Source organism: Polistes fuscatus, unplaced genomic scaffold, assembly GCF_010416935.1.
Source record: "Polistes fuscatus isolate 324 unplaced genomic scaffold, CU_Pfus_HIC Scaffold4, whole genome shotgun sequence".
Taxonomy (NCBI): Eukaryota; Metazoa; Arthropoda; class Insecta; order Hymenoptera; family Vespidae; genus Polistes; species Polistes fuscatus.
Window position 1 is genome coordinate 9,208,133 of NW_025113118.1, and position 25,186 is coordinate 9,233,318.

Below are 25,186 nucleotides of genomic sequence, written 5' to 3' on the forward strand. Positions count from 1 at the left end.
TTTTTTTCTTTTCCATTTCTCTCTCTTTTTTCTCCTTTAAACTCGGTTACACACATATACATATATATATTTCGAAATATTTTTATCCTCGGTGAATTGGTTTTTCTCTCGTTGAAAATGAGTACGCTATGAAAAAAAAAAAACGACGACGACGAGTAGTTACGAGCTTCGGGATTCATTTCACTTTACATGTATTAATATCGACGGAATATAAAATTTCACATTTGTTCCCCCTCCCTCTCTCTCTCTCTACTCTTCCTTCTTTTTTTTTTTTTTTTATTTTTTCATGCGCTATTTTCTCCCATCCTCGCGAACGAACGAACGAACGAAAAAATAATTCGATAAAATGGGAACACACAAGTTGAATTTAACGTCGAGTTTTTACGATTTGTCGACGTTTAAATAGTCAAAATGCCGATGGGGGTAGTGGGGAGGGGTCGAGGGGGACGGGGGCGAAAATATATCTAAAAACAAAAATTGAATTCTGTCATTTTTATATTTTATCTCTCGCTTATATAGGAATAAAATATTATTTGTGTTAGATAAATTTTATATTCGTAACGGAAAGAGAAAAGCAAGAAAATATAGGGAAAAATTCATTTCTCGTAGTCGCGAAAATTTTGTTTCCCTTTAAAACGTTCCCTTTATAAATGTCACCAAAATAGATTTTCCCTTATCTCTTTGGTAACAAGTTGATCTCCTCCACGATTTGGTTCAAACTCGATTAGGTTCTATTAAGACGGAATTGAAAATCCGATGGTGGGTTGTACTTAAAATCTATCGAATAAAAAAAAGAAAAAGGGGTAGAAAGAGAGGGGGAAAGGGGCGGGGGGATTTCGTAGTCGATTTGAGGTTAAAGAAATAGAAAAAAAAGAAACTTAATGTTGTTTCGGTGGCGTATATAAGAAATAAATAAGAGGGATGATTTGCGTTGACAAAAAGGGGGTGGTGGATGGGTGATACTACTACGAGGGCGATTCAAACGGAATGGACAATTTCGTATCAAGCAGAGAACGGAATTTTAGATTGGAACTACCGGCCAATATTGAAACACCCTGTGTAAACAGAGTTTGTTTTCGATTTCACCATTCGACAGAGAAATACAACTAGGATAGGCTGAAAAACGAAGGGGTAGGGAGAGCAGGGGATTGTTTAAATTGTTGAATGATGAAAATTCTTAAAAATACATCTTTAAATATGTATATCAATATACGGTCTGTGTGTATATAAAAGTTATTTAATTATTAATTATTAATTATAATTTTGTTATAATAAATGTTTGATTCAATTTTTTTCCATCTATTTGAAATAAAAAATTATTATACATATTTTTTATTTTATTATTATATATAAATTCCTTTTTTTTTATAACTGCAACGGCACAACAATATAAAATTATTAATAATAATAATTTTAATTTATAATTTACGAACGTTCGTTTATTATTATTACCTGCCGTTCAACGTTACAAGAAACGCAGTATATTATTACAAATCAAAATAAATCAATAAATGATTTAAGAATAAAATTCATTTAAAGAAAAATCATAGTTAAAATAAAATAAGAAGTATAAAATAAAAAAGAAAGAAAAGATAAATGATCTAAATAATATAGAGATAAAAATACGAAAAAGAACGAGGTCGAGTTTCTTCCTATCTTAATCTCAGGAGTATGAAAGTTCCCACAGGAAAAGAGAGAGAGAAAAAAAAAGGAGGATGAGTGAACGGATGTCCTGTTTCAGGATGAACGTCGATGGCATTGCAACGTTACGCTGACTGTCCCCAAGCATTCAACGGGACTGTCGTCCTTTTTATAGCTTTCATCTATCTATCTCCCTTTTTCTCTCTCTCTTTTTCTCTCATTCTCCTCATTCCGTCGTGCTTTCACCACATTTTAAAGTTTCCTTGCGCAATTTTTCGGTCAGCCAAGTCACGTACGTCATCGTGGCTGGCCAACAGTACCGTTTCGTCTTTTATGACTCACCTTGGGACCACATTCTGACTGGGTAAGAAGAATTTATTATCAGTTTAACGGTACAGGACACGTTCTTCTCTATTTTATGTTTTTTCCTTTTTTTTTATTTATTTTTTATTTGTGCCAGATTATTATTACACGACAGTGGTTCTAAGCTTCAAATAAATATAATACAGGTAATTCTACTGTAACATGGTTGATAGGTCCCGAAAAAAATAAACATTTGTATGAAACTATACATGTTATATAAAATCTAGAATTCATTATACCTTCGCGTCATTATTTTAAGGTAATACTAGTTTTGTAAATCTGTTTATGCAAATATCATGTTATCCAGTGCTATAAAATTACAGTATTGTACAAAGATTTTTCTCAATTTTCTTATCGTGTTATAGGATCCCGTGTTATAGGAGGGCTACCTGTACTCGTTTATTCGATTATCTTAAATAAAATAATTTTTAAATTCATTTTTACTTTTTTTTTTATCTTTTCTTCATTGGCAAATTCGTTGTCTTAATTACTGACACATTTCAATAGCATAACAATAAATACCCTCCTTGCAAATAATACTCCACTTATTTTCTATTTATTCTTCTTTTTTTTTTCTATTTTTCTTTCATTTAATTCGTTAGCTGAATACATTACCAAGTTAAAGAACAAGGACGGGATTTTAAAACATCACTCGATCTCGTGGATCGTTTAACGATCGAGAACAGTTAAACGATCCACGATGAAACAACTCGGGGATGAAAAAACTATCCCAGGTGAAACTTTAACGTGAATGAGCCAACCAACGCAAGGGGGATGGTTTCTAAAACCCCGGCCAACTCACGGCTTTAACGTAGAAACTTTTTAATCGATATGCATTTCAAATCATTTGTTCCATCGAAAAGAAAAAAAGAAAAACAAAAAAGTAAAGAAAAAGAGAGAAAGAGAGAGAAAAAATAAAATAGGAGCATCTCGTTAAACGTTTAAATAAAAATTGAACGAAAAGAGTGAGTTTAATTTTCAATTTCTTTTTCTATTTTTTCGTATTTCTTTTTTTTCTTCTTTTTTTTTCTAAAACAATCTCCGTGATATTCCACGATTATTAAAAAATATTCCGAGCGAGACGATAAATGCTGTTTGTTTATCCATCTCTTATCTCTAACGCAAACACAAACACAAACTAAAATAGGGTTGTAGGTAGTAGATAATAGAAAGAAAGCATTTACGGTTGCTGAAAAAGGAAGAAAAGGTAGACGACGAAGACGCACACTCTCGTCAAATTGTTTTCACTCGGATCGTAAAATTTACTCGAGTGTTTGTAATAAACGTTTACACATGTTAAGAGGATAACGTAACGCATAGACACAAGGGAGTATTTATTCAACATTAAATTGAACGCGTATATTGAAAACGAGAATACTATGTTTAACCGTACGTTGACCTAATTTCGTTGATAGAAATTTTCCGTCAAATGTATGATAACAAAATAAAACGACGATATGGAATATTTATTTCGTATCTTTCGTATAATTTTGGTTATTTTGCATTTCAAATAATAAAAAAAAAAGAAGAAGAAAAAGAAGAAAAATATTAAACTTTAATTTAAATCTTAATCCTTAGAGAGAGAGAGAGAGAGAGAAACGAAACGTTTATCATATGAAGGCATACATTCAACACATACAAGTATTTTATATATATATATATATAATTAATAATTTTGTTATACTAATACAATTATTTATGTTTACATTTATCATTGTAACATTTCTTGTTATTCACGTTAATGTATCACGTCAGCATAAATTACATATAAATCTCGGTTGAGGATTGATTGTGATGTTATTACAAACTATTTTTCGAAGGTGCGTATTACAAATATATTAAATTATTAATTATTATTAATTAATTAAATAAATTAACATGTCACCTCCCACGTGACTTACGACCGATAAAGATAAAACAATATATTTAAAAAAAGACAAAACAAAAAGGAAGAAAAAAATGAAATAGCAAAAAAAAGTAAAAGCTAGAAAAGTAGATAATAAAAAAAAGACAAAAAAAAAATACAAATATTAATGCAGATACAAAGTTAGGATAGAAGAAGAGAAGAGGTAGCAATGGGGGTAGGGGGAATATTGTTTGTGACGAATCCTTGGCTAGCCATAGATATCATCCGCCATTGGTGTTTACGGTACGCGTTAAACCCCTCGCATCGAGCATTAACTCGATCCCGCACCGAAGCCTCTCTTTCTCTCTACAACCCCCCTCCCTCTATAACCCCTTTTACCGATAAACTTGTTCATGGGATGGACATACACGTGTATATGCACACTACTAACAACTATCTCTCTCTCTCTCTCTCTCTCTCTCTCTCTCTCTCTCTATCTCTCTCTCTCTCTCTTCAGTTTGATTCTGGAAAATCGTCTCTACACGTTTCGTGTTAGCCGCAACGATTTATCTGCCGTACTCTGACGTAACCGTAATTGCTTCTTTCGATGGTGGTTGGTGATAGGGGGTTGGGGGGGTAGGCTGGGGGGATCAAGATTATGCGAAATTAAGTCGATTGTAGGATCGATGGTTGAAGTGTCGATCGAATATGAAAATGAATCTCGTCGTTCGTTCTTATACAAGTATTCGTTCATTACTATTTGCTTTGTTGTTGTTGTTTTTTAATTTATTTTTTATAGGGGGTTGGGAGGGGAGGGATGGTTTCGTCCATCTACTTTCAACATTTTGTATTTTTTGTTTTATATTTTTTTTATTAATTTTTTTTCCTATTCAAACTCATGCACGGATTATATTTAATATTGTTAATTCTTCATTTAATATAGCCAAACTATATATATATATATATCGAAGTTACATTCGCAGAAATAATAAAAAAAATAAGATTTGCTTGAAAAAAAAATATTACATTAATCTTGATAGAACGTTTAACTTTACTCATACGCACACGTTGTATGAGTAAAGTAATTGAATAATATATTTATAAAAAAAAACAAAGAAAGAAAAAATAAACGACTTTAATATTAAACCAATTTTTAATACAATACAATACTTAATTAAATCTTTTCTATATTCGTGGAACATCCTGTATATCCACAAACATATATATACGTAGTAGATACATGCATATACATATTTACGAGATGCAGGTACACTAGGGTAAGATATGAACGCGATACGTCGACTGAAGCTTACCTATACCTAAGGATTATGATATTGTTGAACTTGAGTATACGTTCTGTGTAAAGTATACTCCTTACTCTCTCTCTCTCTCTCTCTCACACACACACACACACACACATACTCATTTTTGCTTTCCCTTCGTCTCTTTCTCCTTCTCTATCTTTTACTCGAGTATTCCGCTCCCCTTCAACCCTCTTGTGGTTTCAACACCTGTCATAACTATACTTTCACGGTGAATATACTTCCCCTCTTCCTTACACCATTTACAAGAAAGTACGGGAAAGACAAAGACAGAGTGAAGGAGACAGACAGAAACAAAACGAGATAGGGAAAATTCCCCATGTTTCCTCTCGAATTGTTCGAAATTTAGGCAGACACCCTTTACCAGAGACTTGAAAAGGAGAATCCTGAGTACTCACTGTTAAGTTAACCGTCAAACCACCTATATACCACCGTCACATCGACAACCAAAACTATCTGGATAGGATTTCTAAGCTACCCTTATTAGATATACTCCTTTCCTACTTCGTATCTTTATTCTTTCTAACTACAGGAGATCGATACAAATTTATTCAATTTATTTATTTTCTTTTTTTTTTTTAATATTATTAAGATTTCTACTTAAATAAAATAAAATAAAATAAAATAAGATAAAAAATAAAAAATAAATTCTATCTATCTATCTATCTATCTTTATTCTTCTCTACCTCTCATTCACTTTTATTCTTTTCTCTCATCAACATAAAATAAAAAAATTACTTCCCATTTAACGAGAGACTTTATATATCTGGCACAATTTGTTCGTAAAGAGATAGTTACTTTTCATATTTTTCCCCGTTAATTAATGATCCTAGAATATTTTTATGAATACGAGGTAAAGTAGGTCGGACAGTAAAATAACTTTATTATTATTATTATTATTATTATAATATTATATTTGAAAAGTGTTCAACTTTTTCGTTCTCGTCGTTTTTTCCCCTCATTGTTATCTATGCTAATTCTTTTAATTTAAAAAAAAAAAAAGAGAAAGAGAGAAAAAAAATTATTGTAATATCTCAATTGATTTAATTACATTTTGTTTTCTATTTTGCAATGAAATTCTTACCTAAGACTCGTTACTTTATTATTATTATTATTATTATTATTATTATTATTATTATTATTATTATTATAATATTTGAAAAGTTCGCGTTCTTTTTTTAATTATACTTTATGCTAATTATTTAACTTTAAAAGAAAAAAAATATTATTGCAATACTTCGATTGATTTATTTATATGTTCTCTTTTTTTGTTTGTTTTCTAAAACATTTGATTCTTATAAAATTATTTATTACATTGTATGAAACCTTAGAAATGAGAATGCAGACATGTCGAAGATAATTAAAAAGTCGTCTGATACTTTCAGTCGCATAATTCATATGGGGCTTCGCGTGTCAAGGGATCGAGCATGTCCATCGAGAAACCCCATATAGTACAAGGAAGCCCTCGTAACTTATCTGTCAAGCTCGAAGGGTCAAAAGATATGTTTGCGAGAGTAAGAGAAAGAGAAAGAGAGAGAGAGAGAGAGAAAGAGAAGTTAAATTATCATAGATCTTGGTCTCTCAAAACTCACATTTCGTGTCTCCAATGTGTTATTACATTTATATTCGAGTTTTGCAAGAGGTCTCTTCTGTATATGTTGTACATTTTATACTTCAAAGTAAAGCTCTTAAAATTTACAGAAAATGTATTTACGGATATATTCCAATTTCAAAATAATTTTTGAATATTCGAATGTTCGTATATAATACAATAAAAGTTTTTTCAAAGTATTTTCATCATACGAATATTCCGATATTTAATAAAATATTGACGATAATATTACGAATATTTAAATCAATTTTTATTTGAAAATACTCTAATCGTCTTATCAAGGTATTTTTGTTTTCGATAAAACTGAATCAATTATTTATTTCCAATGAAATAATTTGTATTTTCCTATAGAGAAATAATACCAATGAATCATTTTTAGGATAATTAAACTATGATGAAAATAATTCATACCAGTGGTTGAAAAATTAATAATCAATTAAATGCTATGTTACTTTAAGGAAAAACTAAGTATATACATTTTTAAAATCACACAATTATATTGCATTCAACTATCGATATAGAAGAAAAAAAAACAATAAATTAAATCTCGATCAAATGTGAATATCTAAAATCAAAACAATTCATTTCACACATAATAAAAATATATAAGTTAATTAAAAAATAAAAGGTAACCTCTCCTTATTTTTGAAATCAATATTCGAGTACGAATAAACATAACGATCAAATGGATTCGAAACGGAACGAAGCATTCCCGAAAAAGATTTTTAATGTTCTTTATCTAAAGGAGATGTTTGCTGCATATCGTTGAATTGGTCTATCGAAAAACTCACTCATAAGAGTAAATAATAGTAGTAGTAGTAATAGATTCCTACCTAGAATGGGAGAATATCAAACAGGAAGGAAACGTGAAAAAGGGGAAAAAGAAAGATAGCAAACAAACAAAACAAAATAAAAATGTCTAGCAAAAGTTTGATAATGGGAGAATCCCGTTAAAGTTTTCCTTGAATTCGTGCGCACGTGTTTCGTGAAAATCGCAGGATACTGCTACTTCTTCTTCTTCTTCTTCTTCTTCTTGAAAGCTTCACGATCGAACGCGTCCGTTTGTTTTTTGTCACCAGGATAGAAAAGCTCGCAAGAGCTTTGTGAGTGGAAAGTCGTTCGAAAAGTGCTTGCGACCACTGTAATGTCTATCACTTTCTATATATATATATATATATCTTTCTCTCTCTTTCTTTCACTATTTTGCTATCTAACATTTTCTATCTCACTCCAACCAAGATTAAAGTATCGTGCTACCCAAGCCCATGGGTTTGAATTATTCAAAACGAAAGTTTTCTCTGTGCTACGTGAAAGCTCCCCCTTCCTCCTTCACCCTTCCTCTACCATTTCTTTTCTTCCGCCTTCCCCCTTCACAACCACAGCCATCCCCACCACCACCACCATCAACAATAACACAACCAACAACCATTGCTCCCTTTCTTCCAATGTGCGTATGTGTACGCGTGTGTGTGTGTACGTGTTTGGCGAATTTTTCGATACGTGATATTATATCGATTTACACAACAGACAAAAATTGGTCTAACATTTATTTATATTTTTTCTGTTACAGGATTCGCCCTTATGAGGATCGTCGAGGTTTACAAGGAAATACACGAACAAGAGATGAACATCGTGAGTCATTTTTCTTTTTCTATTTTAACCTCTCCCTTATATCTCACATTTGATTTCCTACTTTTTTCACCATTTTCGATAATGGAAATAAGATCGATATTGAAAGGGGTGGGGATGGAGGGAGGGGGGAGGGAAGAAATATTGCAAAGAAGTATCCATTAGATGCTTTTCCCGAAAGAAATCTGAAGTAACATCCTGTCATATAAAGGAAGAAAACCATATTCGAAATGTGTGAACATTTACAGAGATCTTACTTACCGACTCCGCCGACGTTAACGAAAAGAAAAATAAAAAGAAAAAAAGAGAGAGAGAGAGAGATAAATATATATCTTCTGTTTATAATTCACTTATTCATCCAACGATATTATTTGGAAATCATCATTCATTTTTATGCATTTTATTAAATCCGGGATAAGCTCCGGGGCTTTCTTCGTTCGTTCGTTCATTCGTTCGACGATGATTGGATTGAAATAAGAAAAAGAAAGAAAGAAAAAAGAATAAAAAAAATATAAAACGAAGTAAAGGAAGAAGATGAAGAAGAAAAGATAGAAAAAGGTCGAGCGTTTGAATTATTTAAGTAGACCACCTTGGTCGGACGCAATTAAAACTACGAAGATTTATGTGAATCGTGCGAAAGAACGAGATACTGCAGAAGAAAGTGACGGCGAAGGGTGGTGGTGGTAGGTGGTTTTGGAATAAAAGGAGGTAGGGTGGTGTAGGACTTGGGGGAAAGGGGTGGGTGTAAGGGGAAATGAATTGTGAAGGAAGGAAAACGAAGCTCGGTTGGAATATTAATCGAAAAGTTAAAAGAGGGCTCGTCTCGCCTTCGAAGATATATAACGGGTGTCTCGTTTGTTGATATGCTCTAATATTTTTCTTTCTTTTTTCTTTTTTTTCTCTTCTTAAATTAAAGTTTGTCATTTATTTCAAATCGTTATTTTTTTGTAAAGTTAAAAAATGTTATAAGAATTCAACGAATATCCTAAAGTTGTTTTCTCTTTTTATTTTATTTTTTTTGGTTTTTTTTTCAAATACGACATAACTCGAAGTTTAGAAATGTTACACGTTACAACTAACAGTTACATATTATAACACGTGACACGTTGAATATCCAAATTAATATTTTAAGATTAACGAAAGTTGTACGAAATTCAACTAGCACCTAAAGTTTATCATCAAATATGGCGTCTTAAAGTTTAGCAACGTTACAACACCGGTATATAGTACAACAGTAACTGTTACGTGTTACTTCGTGTTACAGCTACTATACGACTATGGTTACTAATACACGTAAATTGTTACACGTATAGCGTGGTTATATGTAACAGTCAGAGTTTCCAATTACAGTTACATCCACAGTTAAAGTTACTAACGCAGGCTGTTACACGGTGTATGGCTGGAGGCTTCATAACTCGATAAAATATCGATGAAAAGGAAGAATTGGTACGTCGTAGGTGTGCTCGTTGGATTCCTATTATTGGCATTCGTTACAACTTTATTTCAACTTGGAATATCAATTTACGTTAAACGCGTAAAGGAATAAGAAAACAAGAATAAAAAAAAGAAAAAAGAAAAAGAATATACAAGAAAATTGTTATAACTTTCGTATCAGCGTCGACTCCTTTTTAACGAGATAGCTGAAAAGAAAAAAAAAGAAAAAATAAGAAAAACAATTTTCATCTTACTTCTCGTCAAGTATAGTACTAGGAGCAACAAAAATTCCATTTTTTTCCAACAATTATTCATAAAAGTAAAGAAGAAAAAAAGTAAAATACGATCGACGCTGATTATATTTTCGTCCTATCGTTAAAAACACATACGAAACAACTGGCATATCATTTTTATTCTTTATTATAATTGTTTCTTTTTCTTTTCTTAAAACTCTTTTTTTTTTATTTTTCTACTACATTTATATTCTTGTATGTTCTACGTGTATGTGTATGCGTGTGTGTGTGTGTGTTTCCTCGTCTCATCTCCGGTCGCACAAAAGTCCAGAGGAAAACTCTCTTTGATCTATTCGTCCTCCTCCTCCTCCTCCTCCTCTTCCACCCACCTCCTCACCCCCCCGTTTATGCGACTCACCCTCAAGGACAACGCACGGCAACCTGCGCGTTACACAGCGATTCCGTTTGAAGCTTGAATTCCATTTGAATTGTACGAAGAGCTAACGAAACGCGAGCGATTTTTCCAAGCTTACGAAGGGAATTCCCTTGAACGAGTATCGTTACGAGGAATCATATTTCTCTTTTCCACCTACAACCCCTTTAACAACTCTCACTATCATCCCTTTTTCCTACCCTTTTTCATAGTGTACATACACCACATTCATCTCAAATACCCTAAAAACCACCCACCAACCAACCCCCCCGCCTCCCTTTTTCCTCGTTTATTTTACGATCTGTACGATTGTTTTATTTTTATCGTAGAAAAATAAAATAATATGTATTACATTATCCCGTTACAATTATCCTTTTATCGCGATCTTAATTCTTCCTTTTTTTTCTCGAAACTATGACAAACAAAAAAATGATATAGGAGAAAGGGGGATGGAAGGGGAGGGGAGAGGAGGAAAGGAAAGGAAGAAAAATTCTTGAAAAATTCTTTGGCACGCTCTTATCGTCTCCTACGAGTTTATTACTCTTCCAGTTTTGCGACTCGAAATGAGAAAGAACGAGAGAGAGAGAAAGAAAGAGAGAGAGTTGGTAAAGGTAGAAAGGACAGGAGGTAGGCAGAGGGGGAGAGAAAGGGGGTAACGCACGTTTCGGCGCGATAACAACGACTATGTTATAGCACGACATTACGAAACTACGAGTATATGACATTCTGGCCCCGTAAGCTTTATACTTTGTCGAAAAAGTAAAATAATAAGCGTGTACGGTAAACTAACGTGCACCTATACTACTATCCACGTAGTTATAACAGTAATAGTCGAGAAAAGGATTGGGAAATGTTGTTTCGTTCCGTTATAATCGCGATACACGTTATTAACGGCTCGAAAAATTATTTTACTCGGTTAAAAAAAAAAGAAAAATATGATAAAAAATCCGCGCAATAATAAATCAATTTTTTATTAATAAAAATTCGTATTGAGAAAGCAACAGTTCTCGTCGTTGTACGAAATAATGAATTTTCTCGTTAATCGTTTTACTAATGATAACTTTTTTATTTGTCTATTTTTTTGTTTGTTTCTACAAAAACTTTTGTTCGTTTACAGCATCGTTAAATAATTTTGACGCTGTTAATTAATCAAAGTATAATAATTTATACGCCTTGTTAGCATATATAAAACATATATTTTAATCTTCGTCGTTTGTTCTTACTCGTTGCAAAATCTTGCAAAATTGTTATTTGTTACGTGAGACTAACAACAACCATCTCCCTTTACTACCAGGTCGTAATCTTTATTATTCCCCGGAAGAAAATGGTTATTATTATCGAGAGAAAAGCTCGATTTGAATTCCCAAATGTCTATGCGCTCTGGAATTTTACGAACGATCAGCCTGAAATCCGCAAATGCAGTTGCGGTTACATAACTTCTATCTCTATCTCTATCTCTGTCTTTGTCTCTGTCTGTCTGTATGTTTGTCTCTTTATCTCTGTCTCTATTACTACCAATCCCTTTTCGTCTATATCCTACAGTAGTAACAGTTTCCCTCTATTTTAAATCATAGCGGAATGGCATGTTCTCGTTTACGAAATTTCACTCGTGTAATGCAATGCGAAGCATTTCCTCCCGGAGTATTTTCTCCGAATCGATATCATATTTATATTCAATATATATCCCGTCTAGTTGAATTTATTATCTACCGTTTAATATTATCCTACAATCGATCGTTCTATCACTTACCTTTAATTATTAATCTCATTTTCTCTTTATTCAGTGTTCTTTCGTTACATAAATAAAAAAAAATAAAAAAAATCGCCTGTAGATATGTACTTTGTACATCATCGATAATGTAGTTCTCTGCAATCAATTATGGTCAAATGCTTTTTTTCAATTGTTCAAACGTTGCAATCATTCGTACGATATGCAATAATTGTGCGTACCAAATTGTTTATTACTCTTAAACGAAATTATCGTTGAATCGTATCAATGATGTATGAAGTGTAATCTACTATCAGGGGGAATAGAGGGGTGGGGTAATTTAATAAATATTAAATTTATTTTTACGCCGAGAGAGAGAGAGATTATTTCATTACGTCGAACATTTTTATAAATGACTGAACACGATCAGAATATTTGAATATACGCGTTTCATATATTTATATATATTCAATATATATATTTTTCTCCCGCCATCTATTTATGTTTTATTTCGTCTTTTTTTTTTTGTAAATTTCATATTTTAGAGCAAAAGATGATATAAATCTTTCAAGTTGAGACGAGGATGCTTCGGAAGCACGTGTACGTCTCTCTGAACGCAGTTATCTACAAAGTTCCGGAATTGCATTGTCTCCAGTATTCTCCATTTCAGTCGTCGTCCATTTTTCTGTCTTCCTATCTAGGGCTTACATATAATCCAAAAGCTCTCCTCCGTTGGAATTCATAGAGATTCCCTTCTTTACGATACCCTGGCAGTTTGTACAATCTTTCCCTTTTCTTTTCTTTTCTTTTTTTATCTTACATTAAGCGTCGCGCGTGTCGTAAAAAAAATCGTATTTTCAGTTACCAGAGCGAATATAAAAAAGTGAAATAATATTTCGGATTAAAATAGGCAAAGGAAAGAGATAGAGAGAGAGAGAGAGAGAGAGAGAGAGAGAGAGAGAAAGAGAAAGAGAGAGAGAAAGATAAAATATATGAGAAGGAAAATTTTTAATAATAAGTATAGTTGATCTAATTTATACGAGTATCCTTCGTTAATCCTTCAATTGATTAAAATAATTAATTAAACGCAGTACCCGATTTTTCATAATATCTTCATGAATTTTATTTTACAAATAATACAATTATAATGTAATTGATAAAATTGTACTACGAAATCCCATAATCTTACGAATTTTATTATATATCAAATAAATTCTCTAGTTTGGATCGATCAAATTTATAATATTTTTTTATTTTTATTTTCAAGATCAATAAAACAAGTAAAAGAAAAAACATTAGAGTAGTAAAGTTAGAACGTAACAAAATATATTGTCTTATCAAAGTTCTTCTTAGCAAACGTGCAAACGTTACCTCGGTTTATTCGTCGGGGTAAATGTTGAACGAGCCTACCCCTTTGAGTGAGCCTACTAACCTTCGTAGGGCAAACTTTTCGATGATACATAGAACCGTGACTACTAGTAGAGATACTAACCCGGATAAATTTTCAACCCTTTCCGTCGAAGCAACTTCTCACGAGAGATCCACATTTCCTGGCATACGTAAAACTCATCCCCCTTATCCTCTCCCATATAGTCCTTCTATCCACCCCCCCCCCCTTGAAACGTTTTCAAAGCACCCTGAACGTGAGCTTCTTCGTTAGCTATCTATCCTTATTTGCATATTAATGAATATTCACTAGGAAATCAAATTATTCATCAAAGTTCTACTATGTTCTTTGCTCAAACCAAACTGCAAATGTCTATTTGAATTATTTTTTTTTTCTTTTTTTTTTTCTAACCTTCTTATGGAACCTTCTAATGAATTCGTCAAGGACCACGATGTTTTTGTCTGATTATGAGATTTGTTAACAAACATCGTCGATAAAGGAATAAGAAGAAGAGGAAGAAAACAAAAAAAATTGGCCTTTCTCCAAGTTAGCTGAATTCTTCGACGAGAGGGAAAACGAATCGTAAAATAAAAAAGTCGAAAGAGAAAAATACCCCCTCCCTTCTCCTCTCCGCTCCCAAAAAAAAAAGAAAAAAAGAATAAGGGTTCTGGACGCTTATTCGGCAAAAATGTGTAAATCCGCCATTAATTTATGGACGCATTCGTCTTGTCCATGGTTATTCTCTTTCTCTCTCTTTTTTGATACGCAAAAAAAGAAAAAAGATAACCAAACGTAACGTCAGATTCGTTCGTTATCGTTCGTTATCGGATTTCGTGACTTATGGCATAGGGAAGAATGTTGAATGAATGATGAGAACAAAAAAAAATTAACAAAAAAGACAAAAGAGTACGAAAGACAGAAAAAAAAATAAAAAAATGTAGAGTTGGTATAGTAAAAAAAAGAATTCTCAATCAGTTGATACGGATGATCTCTCGTAGTCATCGTCCCCTAACCCACCCCCCACCCCTTCTGTTTTTAACTCGATGTTGTAAAAAGGGGGGTATTGAATTCATCGGCAAATAATATCAGCGTGAAAGAACGTGAATGAATAGAGAAATGAAGAAAATAAAAAAACATCCTGGAAAGGAAGGGAGAGAAAAGGGTTGCGTTGCGTTGCGTTGTGTTGCGTAGAATACAGGAAAGGGCAGGCCCTCGTTTGCGCAGGCAACGTTTTGAAAACTTTTACACGAGTGTGTATGGTCATCTCTGTATTTATATGTCTTTACGTGTTCGTATGTGTATATATTTGTGTGTGGGAGGGAGAGAAAGGGCAAGGGAAAAGGGATGTTTCGTTGAAGTCTTCTCTAATCTACTATTATGTATATACATGAGTACCTCGACAAAAAAAGAAAAAAAGAAAAAAGGGAACTAGAGCTTTCAGTCTCTCATATTTGTCGATTGGCCCTTTGAACGAGACGCCCTAATACAGAAAAGGGTTCGAAAACTCCTCTATGCTACTTTCTATGGATTTGATTCGCACGTAGGGTCCTTTTCCTTTTTCTCTTTCTATATATATTTTTCTCTCTCTTTCTAATCAGACAACTATCATCTTATTTTTTTTATATTTTACTGTAAATATTATGTTTTAATAGTATTTCTACATTTTGATTTTTTAATTATTGACGTAAAATCAATGTTAAATTGAATATGACCAAATTATTGATCGAAAGGCTATAATTCAAGACTCTTTTAGAATGATTTAATATTATATTGTCAAAGTGTATTCGATTGATATAATAATGAATTATTTATATTATTAAGAATACATATTTGTTAAATAATTATTTCACGAATTATACAATACGTCAATAAACATATCTAAATTTGGGGAGCATGTGGTTTATTTTATAAAAAAATAAAGAACAAAAAATTACGCAGGAATGTACATTTCTTTATTTTATTTTTGCGGAATTTTCCTTTAAGAAATATTATTTCTATCTTTGCATGCGTTCAACATGCATGCACACGCATACTTACTTGCAACATATATTCGTAGTAAAAGAAGAAAATAGAGGGAACAAAAAGAAAAGAAAAAGAAAAACGATAGAAATATTTTTGACGGATATAAGTCGTCGACTAGAGGATGATGGATCCTTTGAATGGTTTGGTTCCATTTGAACAAAATTAAATAACAAACGTTTGCCACACTAGAATTGTACTCTACATCGTCAGGCTCTTGTAATGGAATTGCAGCAGTCATCTTGCTTTCAAAATATCGACGTGTCATACCCACGGAGGTTTTGGTGAAAACAAAAAAACCCCCCAAAAAAAAAAAAAACGCGAATCAGAGAGAGAGAGAGAGAGAGAGAGAGATGAGAGAATTGAGTGAGAAAGGGGTGAGTTGTATGAGAATTCTACGGTGTATTTCATCCTTTAACCGGCTGTCCACTATGGCTTGTGTTCTCTCTCTCTCTCTCTCTCTCTCTCTCTCTTTCTCACTCTCACACTCTCTTTCCCTTTTTGCTAGCTGACAACGCATCGCAGTAACCACATATCGAGTTTCGGGAGTTTTTTTCGATTGTCCTTTTTTTTTCCGCTGCGATTCGCGTTACTTCTCTTCCATCCTTTTTGCAAGTTTGTATATACCGGTATGGTTTTACGCGCATATAAACGTGTACGAGGTACGTCCCGCCCCCTCCCCCACCCTTCAAGTAAGATCTTTTTAATAAACATTGTCAACCTATTTTATAATGGATAATAAAAAGAAAAAAAAGGAAAAATAATAAATAAATATCGTACGAAATATTCGTGTTATGAAAATAAAAGTTCACGTATACATTAATAATTCTTCTTTTACTATTTTTCTTTTTCGTAAAAAAAAAAAGAAATAAAAAATGTTATAAATTTTCAACGCAAACAGACGCGCGCGCACATACACACCGACAAGCGTGCACTCGTTCTATCGAGAAATTCTCTCCGTGCTAACAAATCTCGTCTTTTAAGATCTAATTTCATATTATGTGATATATTTATCTTTAAAAATCATTTATAAAAGTATTTTACTAATGTCCGATTTGGATTTTTCTCTTTTTTTTTTTTATTTTCTTATTTTGTTAAATTCTTAGTTTAATAAAATACATCGACAATATTTTTTCTAAAGAAAAAAAATTTCAAACAACGGTGAACAAAGGTTGATATATTTATATACCTATATGTATTGCACGAAATGCACATAAAACGTACGTCATATAAAGTACATATGTATGTATATATATGTATATATATATATACATATAGTATATGTATACATGCGTAATTTTTCCCAGACGCTTTCCCTTGAGAATTCTACTACCGTCATATACTTTTCTTTGTCTATATCTTTTTCTCCTTATCTCCCTTTCTCCCCCCTTCACCCCACCTCTATATCTCTTTCTCTCTTTGTCTTTTTTCTTCTTATCCTGGCATTCTCTTCGAATGGGGGAGGAGGGTAGCACTCGAGTTCGACGAGTTACGGGATCGACCTATTTTATTCGAAACTCACCCCCATTCCCCTTATCATTCTCATACCCTTTGCATTCCCATGCCTCTTTACACACCCATCCTCTCCCTTGTACGGCCTCACCCCCTTAACATTTATTTCTTTCACGAGTAACATCTTCCAGCCAGTGACCTTGAGTATTTGGGGGTGGGCCAATTTGGCTATCTTCCATATTCCAACTGTCTATCTTTTCTATTTCATTTTCTTTTCTTTTCTTTTCTTTTCTTTTTTTTCTATTTTCTTTTTTAAATTTTCTAGCCAAAAGAATCACGCGGAAAGGCTGATGTTTTTTCTTGGTGAAAAAAGAAAATATTATTTGTTGAGATAAAACGAAACGATCTGACGTTGTCAAAACAAATATCTTTTTATTTTCAGGTATTACGCTACGGAATTGAACTTATAGTTTTGAAAATACTCGAGTAATCGTGTTCGTTTATCTTGGTTTGAAAAAAGAAAGAAAAAGAAAAGTAAAAGTATATATATATACGAAAGTTAGGTGGCAGAGAAAAGTATAGAGAGAAAGAAAAAAAAAGAGAAAGAAACATGAATAACGAAAGAGAATTTAGTCGATATCACAGCTAATTCGTAAGAGATAAGAAAAACTTGAATGAGTGAGTTAAATAGAGAGAAAAAGAGAGAAAGAAAGAAAGAGAAGAGAGGAGAGAAGAGTTTGAAAAGTTCAAACTCTTGATCACCTTTCAATGACATCGTTCTTATCGATATCACGCGATTTATTCGATTTCCAGAACTTCTTTTCCCTTTTTTTTTGCCGACTGGATAAATGAAAAGAAAAAATGTCTCTCTCTCTCTTTCTCTTTCACTCTCTTTCACTCTTTTTCCGTGTTTTATTACTTTCAGACGTGAAATATCACGACGAAGTTACCAAAGAGAGAGAAAAAGAGAGAGAGAGAGAGACAATTCGTTTCGTTTCGCTTGATTTTCGAATCCTTTGTGATCGGATCAGCTCGTAACTCAAAGGTTTGAAAAATTCTTTAGATAGAATCAGATTGAGTATTTTTTTTCTCTGCGTATGCGTGTGTGTATAAGTCCATCTGTGTGTATGAGAGAGAGAGAGAGAGAGAGAGAAAGGATAAATTTTAATTGGAACAAAGGAAAGTTATCTCTCGGATCACTTCTTCTCACGATAATAACGAATCTTCATTATTATTCGCCCCGATGATGATAATAATAGTGAATTTCTTTTCGTTATACGTTCGAATGTAATTTCTTTTTTGTTCCTAACAAATCACGTCAAAGGAGTATTTTTGTTCCTTTCTTTTTTTTTTTTATATTAGAATCAGAAACCTAATATATAAAACGTTAAAGGGGAAGGGGAGGTGGGAGGTTATATGTGGAAATTTATAGATCGAATGAAAGAAATACAAAGAGAAATATGTTTGTTAAATCACGATTTGTGTCTCTCTCTCTCTCTCTCTCTCTCTCTTGGACAGACGAGAAGAATTTTTATTAAAGATATTTTTTTTTTTCATCTATTTTTTATCCCGTTTCTTTTTCCCTTCATTATCGTTCTCCTTTCTTTCTTTTTCTTTTTTTTTTTATTTATTTATTTTTAATAATGAAAAAACCATAGACAAGAAAGACACGAAAGAGATATGCAGGGATGGGTTTCTTTTTTTTGTAATACTATGATTCGACGTTGAACGTCGAAGGTATGTTCGATTTGGATTTGGCTTTTCCCTTTGATCGACTTTACAAAAGAAAGAGAAGAAGCAAAAGTTTGAATTGAAGCATTGAAAGCATGCGCGCGCGCGACTATCCACTCACCTTGATTTCGAAATTCGCTTTAGGGTGAAATTCAGAAGAACGAGGAAGGAAGTAACAACGAAAAAGAAATTCTAAAGCAAAATCAAAATCGATCTTTGAGGTACGAAAACACAGGGAACGTTAACCTTTATCGATAACGCACGAGAAAGAAAAAAATGAAAAGAAAAGAAAAGAACTCATATCGTTTTTACAAATTTGATATAAATTTTATATTCCAGTCATGTTATCATAGATGGAAAAACGAAAAGAAGTATTTTATTTTTTGTATTAAAATATTATATTGGAAAAATTACAAGTGTACACGAAAACGTTTCAACACAAGCGCAGTTTTATTATTATGTTATATTAATTAATATTAATTTAATAAATATTATTGTCGAATGTTTGTATTAATGTAATTATTAATTTAATTTACTATTAATTAAAATATTATTATACAATAATAATTCCATAATTAATTATAATCGTAGATAAAATATATATTTCATAAATATTCTTAAATTTTATTCGTATAATTAATTTGAGGAAATAATAATAATTATTATTTTGATAATTTCTCAAACGCTGCGTAGAAGATTGAAATTTTTGGCAAATATTGTAGGGAAAACACGAGATACGTAATTCGCAGAATGTTTTTAACAGGAAAAGGAACGATAACTATGCTTGGTGGTTTTATGATTTAGTTGCCTTATGCGGCTACGTTTCATGGTTGCTTATGAGACTTGGGTAGATTGTATCTACTTATACATATATATATACACACACACATATGCATTTATTTGCACACACGTATATTCAAAGTAACCTGCATGTATGAAAGATCTGCCGTGGTTTTCTCACGTCTAGCGAACGTTTATCAAAGTTATTATGCACCGAGCATGGTTTTACTCGTTTAAAACATTTACTACCCTTGTGAAAGAGGTTCATTTAATTAATAAAATTAAAAAGAAACTAAAGAAAAAGTAAAAAAACCAAAAGAAAAAAGAAAATAAATGACCCGCAGTTGAACGTTATCAATAAAATCCAAAAGTTTTGTTTCCCAATCAAAGAATAAAAAGTTCATTCGAGATAATTCATTCGTTCATTCATTTACCTCTCGTCAGTTGATTCCAACGAGTTCGTTGAGCGCATAATAAAAAGAATGAAAAGAAAAGAAATGAAAAGAAATGAAAAAAGAAGGGAGGAGAAGGAGGAGGAGTGAAAAGGAAAAGTAAAGGCAAGTATCATTCTCGAAGAAAAAAAAGGTATTTGATGATGAGAAAGAAGGATTTGAAGGGCGAAAGCTTGATAAAATTTTAAATCCCTAACGAAGAGAAAGATGTTCGTAAAAAGAGAGATCTATGTACATACACACACACACATACACATACACACACATAAATATATAATCCTACGTCAAACAGTAAATTACGAATAAGTTGTTCAAAGTTAAGTGTAAGAGAGAGAAAAAGAAACCAAATAGTAGTAGCACTACCACCACCACCACCACCACCACCACCACCACCAATGCTTTTGTTATATTTCTCAGACGAATAAGAGTACTATACTATAAGAGTTGAGTTGAGAAAAATAGGTCAGTTAGGAATAGACGAGAAAAATGTCCAGTTTGGTCTGCTGGCCTAACTTTAACTTTGATAAGTAAAGAGTGAAGACTTTTTCTTACACTGTCTGCAAACGTAAAAGTGTCTCATTACGTAAGCCTTTGCTCGGGGTACTCGTCACGTCTTCTTTCTCTTTTTCTTTCTCTTTTTCTCTTTTCTCCGTGTATGCATTAAAGTTCTTCTTCCACTTTTGAAAGCCCACTTAACACGCCTTCTCTTTTCTTGACTATTTCAGCTGAAGGCATTCTACGTTGATTTCTTGGTACCCTTAGAAACGAACTTGGAGAAAGACACGAAGGTAGTTCAGGTGAGTATACACACCTTATGTATCATACCGTAAAGGTTGTTTTAAAATATACGAGTATAACTTCAGAAATTGTTTCGGTATTCTATGATAAGAAAACTTTAAGGATAATTTTCGTACTATTATAATATTAGAAAATTTCAAGAAATCATTTCGGTACTTTAAAATTAGAAAACTTTCACGAGTAAGTGTTCATGGAACTTGGCAAAATTCGATTTGAATCATTGTCTTAAAAGTTGGGTATAGAAACTGAACGAGCGCAAGATTATTGTAAACGTTAAAAATAAAATTTTGCTGACACATCTTTTAAAATACAATTCAAGTTCAAGTTTTTAAATGGTAGTAATAGTATATATATATGTTTCTTTGAAAAATTCGTAAAAGAAATCATTTAGTTGGAATTAATATTTGATAATTAAAATTTCGAACGCAGAGCGAACAGAAGAAATTTCTGCAACAACACAAGACCAGATCGGAAACTTACAGCAAGGCTGCAGCTACCATGAAGAAGCAAAGGAAAAAATCTAGAGGTGCTGGCAAAAGTGGATTGGCTATGGACAAAGAATTGAAAAATATGCAAATACTCGAGGAAGAAAAATCCAAGCTCGACGCTTTTTGTGAACAAAGTTTAAAAAACGTGAGTAATTGGTTGTTTTATTTTTTTGTGTTTTTTCTTTTATTTTTTCTTTTCGTTTAATCGTATCTTTAATCGAACGAATAAAACGCACCATGCGTCGTATTTGTTGTTTTTTTTCTGTAACCCATAAAAATGCATTCGTTTAATTTGTTAATTTTTTCTTTTCTATTATTGTTTTAGGCAATGACGCAAGAAAGAAGAAGGTACGGATTCGTTCTTGAACGACAATGTTCTTTGGCAAAACATTGCGCAAGTTTTTACGAAGTCGCCCTTGCGGCCCTTCATCCGTCGGTTGACAAATGGCGCGAAGTTGCAGCTACTCGTGAATATTTACCACAATCTGTTGAAGACATGTTCGCCTCGAGACTTAGGGTAAGTTTAGACTAGAAAGGGAGAGAAGAGAGAGAGAGAGAGAATATTACGTTTGATTGATCGACATTTGTTGCTTCCAACAGTTTGCTACTTTCATTCAAAAATTAATCTAACTTAATTATTGATAGAATTTCAAAAATGCACCGAGATGATATAATATTATTTAAAATAGATGAGAATTCTAGGAAATAATTGTTAACTAACAATCGCTTATTAATAATATCGATTAATTATCATTTTCTATTCCAATCCATTGTTGTTTAATATCATTTTATACATTTATGTTTTAACTATAGAAATAAAACAACGGCAACTTATTTATCGTATAATAATTAATGGATATTCCACGACACAAATTGCGTTGACGATATAATGAAAAGCATAATGTTTTTGCAATCTTGTTTTTTGTTGTTTTTTTTTAGCAAGTTTCTTTCTGGCCGGAGGACGAAGAAAATGGTGGATCGGAACTAACAATGAGTTCACAATTGAGGAAAACACGAAGCATGGATAGTTCTTGTTTGGAACTTCGTCTTGGTCCACCATCTGGCAACACACCCTCCAGTGCTTATCACGGACCACCACCGCATTTGCCAGCTGTGCTTTCCAGAGCACGATCGGAGGCCAATTTGCATGCTTCCACGTTATCCCTCGGTCCAGGTAAAAATCTATTAATACTTTTTCCTTTCTTTTCTTTTCTTTTTTTTTTGTTTTATTTTACTCCTAGTCTTCTATATAATATACGAAATTTTATTTATACGGATTAAAAAACTACGTATATTTTTATTTCATCTTTTAATTTTTTAAATCTTATAGATAAACAACAAAATAATACAAGTGCAATTGTTTTTTTAATTTGTTTTTATATTATTTATTTATCTTAATATTTTAATGCAAATTTTTTTGAGAAAAAAAAATAACTTATTTACCGATAACTCGAATTTGCGAGCAACGTTACCGACAGTCTGAACGGTTGCATAGTTTCAGGGGAACCGTAATTAATTTTATTTTATATTATTATAAACGAAATAAAAATGAATTGATAATAATCTCTTAGTCTTAAAAGAAAAAAGTTTACGTCTATTTTAAATATTTCAAAGCAAATAATTTTATTAAAAGTATTTTTCAATCGGTTTTCATTTGACAATCAATGAAAAATCAAATTGTTCGAATTCTTGTGTGTGTGTGTTTTTTTTTTAAGAGCACGTGCGTGGCATATTTGATTGTGTTACAACATGATTAGAAGTATCAGCACGAACTAACCAAGCCCGATGGTATAGATTTCAGCCTTGTAATCGAATTTATAGGCAAGTCCGAACAGAAATCTGACGCGTAAGCTTTTAGTACTTCAGTTACGGATTCAGAAGGGATCGAGCATGTATCGGTTGCGCTCTATGTAATTCGAATATACCTTTAACTAAAAGCAAACCAAACGAAAACCTTCCTTTCCTCTCTTTCCTTTCGATGAACACCACGCGAGGATTATTTTCGAATACGAATAATAATTAAACGAACCGCACGAAATTCTCTAAATTTCGTTTTCCTCAACTTTTCCTTCCCCCCCACCCCCTTTACAAATTATTCGATATGAAACGACCATATTTTTTGTAACACCGACGAATATTATTTTATTACAAAATTGTATTGGAAAAAATTCCTCAAAGAAATATTGGTTTCGTTTCTACAATAAAAAAAAAAAAAAAGACAGGTCGATTTTATTTTTACAAATTATTCCAGATAAAAATCAAAAATAATAATCAAATTTTATTCTGTTAACGAGATAACTATATATATTCATTGAAAAAAAAAAAACAATACCATCATTGATAAGATATTAATATAATATTATTACGAGCTCGAGATATTCTGATCAATTTCCATTCGAAATGTTCTTATGCATCAACGCGGTTTCACTCGTGCAGATATAACGAAAATGATTGAAGCTCGAACAAACCCAGGAGAGTGTTCGTTGAAACTGTTTCGAGAGAGGATAGAACGAAAACTGAGTAACGTTACTGGACAGCATCATCACCATCGTCATCATCGATGTAAAGAGAGTAGTATAGGTACACGTTACCGAGTAAGAGAGAGAGAGAGAGAGAGAGAAGAAAACATACTGGAACAGAGAGGAAAAAGGGGAAGGGGAGGTAGGGTGTAACCATGAACGAAAGGGATGGTATATCGAGTGTTGAGCCCTTTCGGTTGTTATTTGCCCTGACCGTTCGAGAATTTGCAATTTTTCCACTCGAATCGTAACGCCAAGCACGAGAGAAACAGAAACACATGCACACACGTATAAACACACATACACATAGAGAGAAATCTATGAAAGCTTACCGATCGAATTGCTGGCAAACCGGCGCGCGAAATCGATCGAAAGCTCGTGACCTCCCCTTTTTCGTCCTATCCTCAACCTTCTCCTCCCCTTCCATTTTCCTAGTTCACTTGCAATGCGTTTCTTTTTTTTTTTTCTACCATCGACGCTCTCGAAATAGCTTGCTAATTTGCGAATATCCGAAACGTTCAAGTATCTGTGTATTTGTTCCTGCGTAGATACATATGTGTGTGTGTGTGTAATGTGTATACTTGTTTCCTATACGGTATGTGGGATCAACAGCAGCAGCAGCAGACATTTTTACATTTTTATACGTGAAAACTTGTTCACCACGAGACACCATCGTCACTAACACCAACAGCAAACAGCACACCCATTGCTACTAACTCTTTCGTTTTTTTCTTTTTCTCTCTCTCTCTCTCTCTCTCTTGTGTTATTTCGAATTACAATGTTCACTGATTTCACAGGCGTTATTTTCACGCGTAATACTTTTTGATATCGTTTGAATCACAAATCAGTCGATTGTTTGCCAAGTGATTTGACGTTCGAATGATTTTCTACCTACCACCTTCCTGTATTTCTCCTCCTCCTCCTCCTACACCTCATCCTGCTCCTGTGAAACAACCAACCGGTGGCAACGTTTTTCGATCATATCGAGAAAATACTTGTTTTTGTTGATTCCACGTAAACGCAAGCAAGCAAACAAGTAAAAGAGAAAGAGAAATGTTTTGAAATGTTATTATTACCTTTCCATATTCGTTCGAAAAATGTGATGACCCGTAAGTTATTATTATGGGGATATATGCAATAATTATTAATAATAATAAATTCGTTGAAAATTAACGAACGTTTTGAAAATATACGTAGGATAGAGAAATTCAAATATACATTATACTTGTGTGTGTGTGAGAGAGAGAGAGAGAGAGAGAGAGAGTGGGGGGTGATGTGGGTGAATATGTGTATGCATAGTGTGTGACGCGTTTACTCATAATTCTTTCGCTCCAGTAAT

General features: G+C 32.7%; 1 protein-coding gene across 1 annotated transcript in view; it reads left to right on the plus strand.

Annotated features, from left to right (window-relative positions):
• LOC122520694 (zinc finger CCCH domain-containing protein 13) overlaps positions 1-25,186 on the plus strand; it is a 169,948-nt gene that overhangs the window by 138,321 nt on the left and 6,441 nt on the right. Inside the window, exons 5-9 of the mRNA XM_043640912.1 lie at positions 8,355-8,416; positions 20,768-20,839; positions 21,270-21,473; positions 21,654-21,845; positions 22,268-22,502. Coding sequence (XP_043496847.1) covers positions 8,355-8,416; positions 20,768-20,839; positions 21,270-21,473; positions 21,654-21,845; positions 22,268-22,502 — 765 coding nt within the window. The remainder of the gene's footprint in view (positions 1-8,354; positions 8,417-20,767; positions 20,840-21,269; positions 21,474-21,653; positions 21,846-22,267; positions 22,503-25,186) is intronic.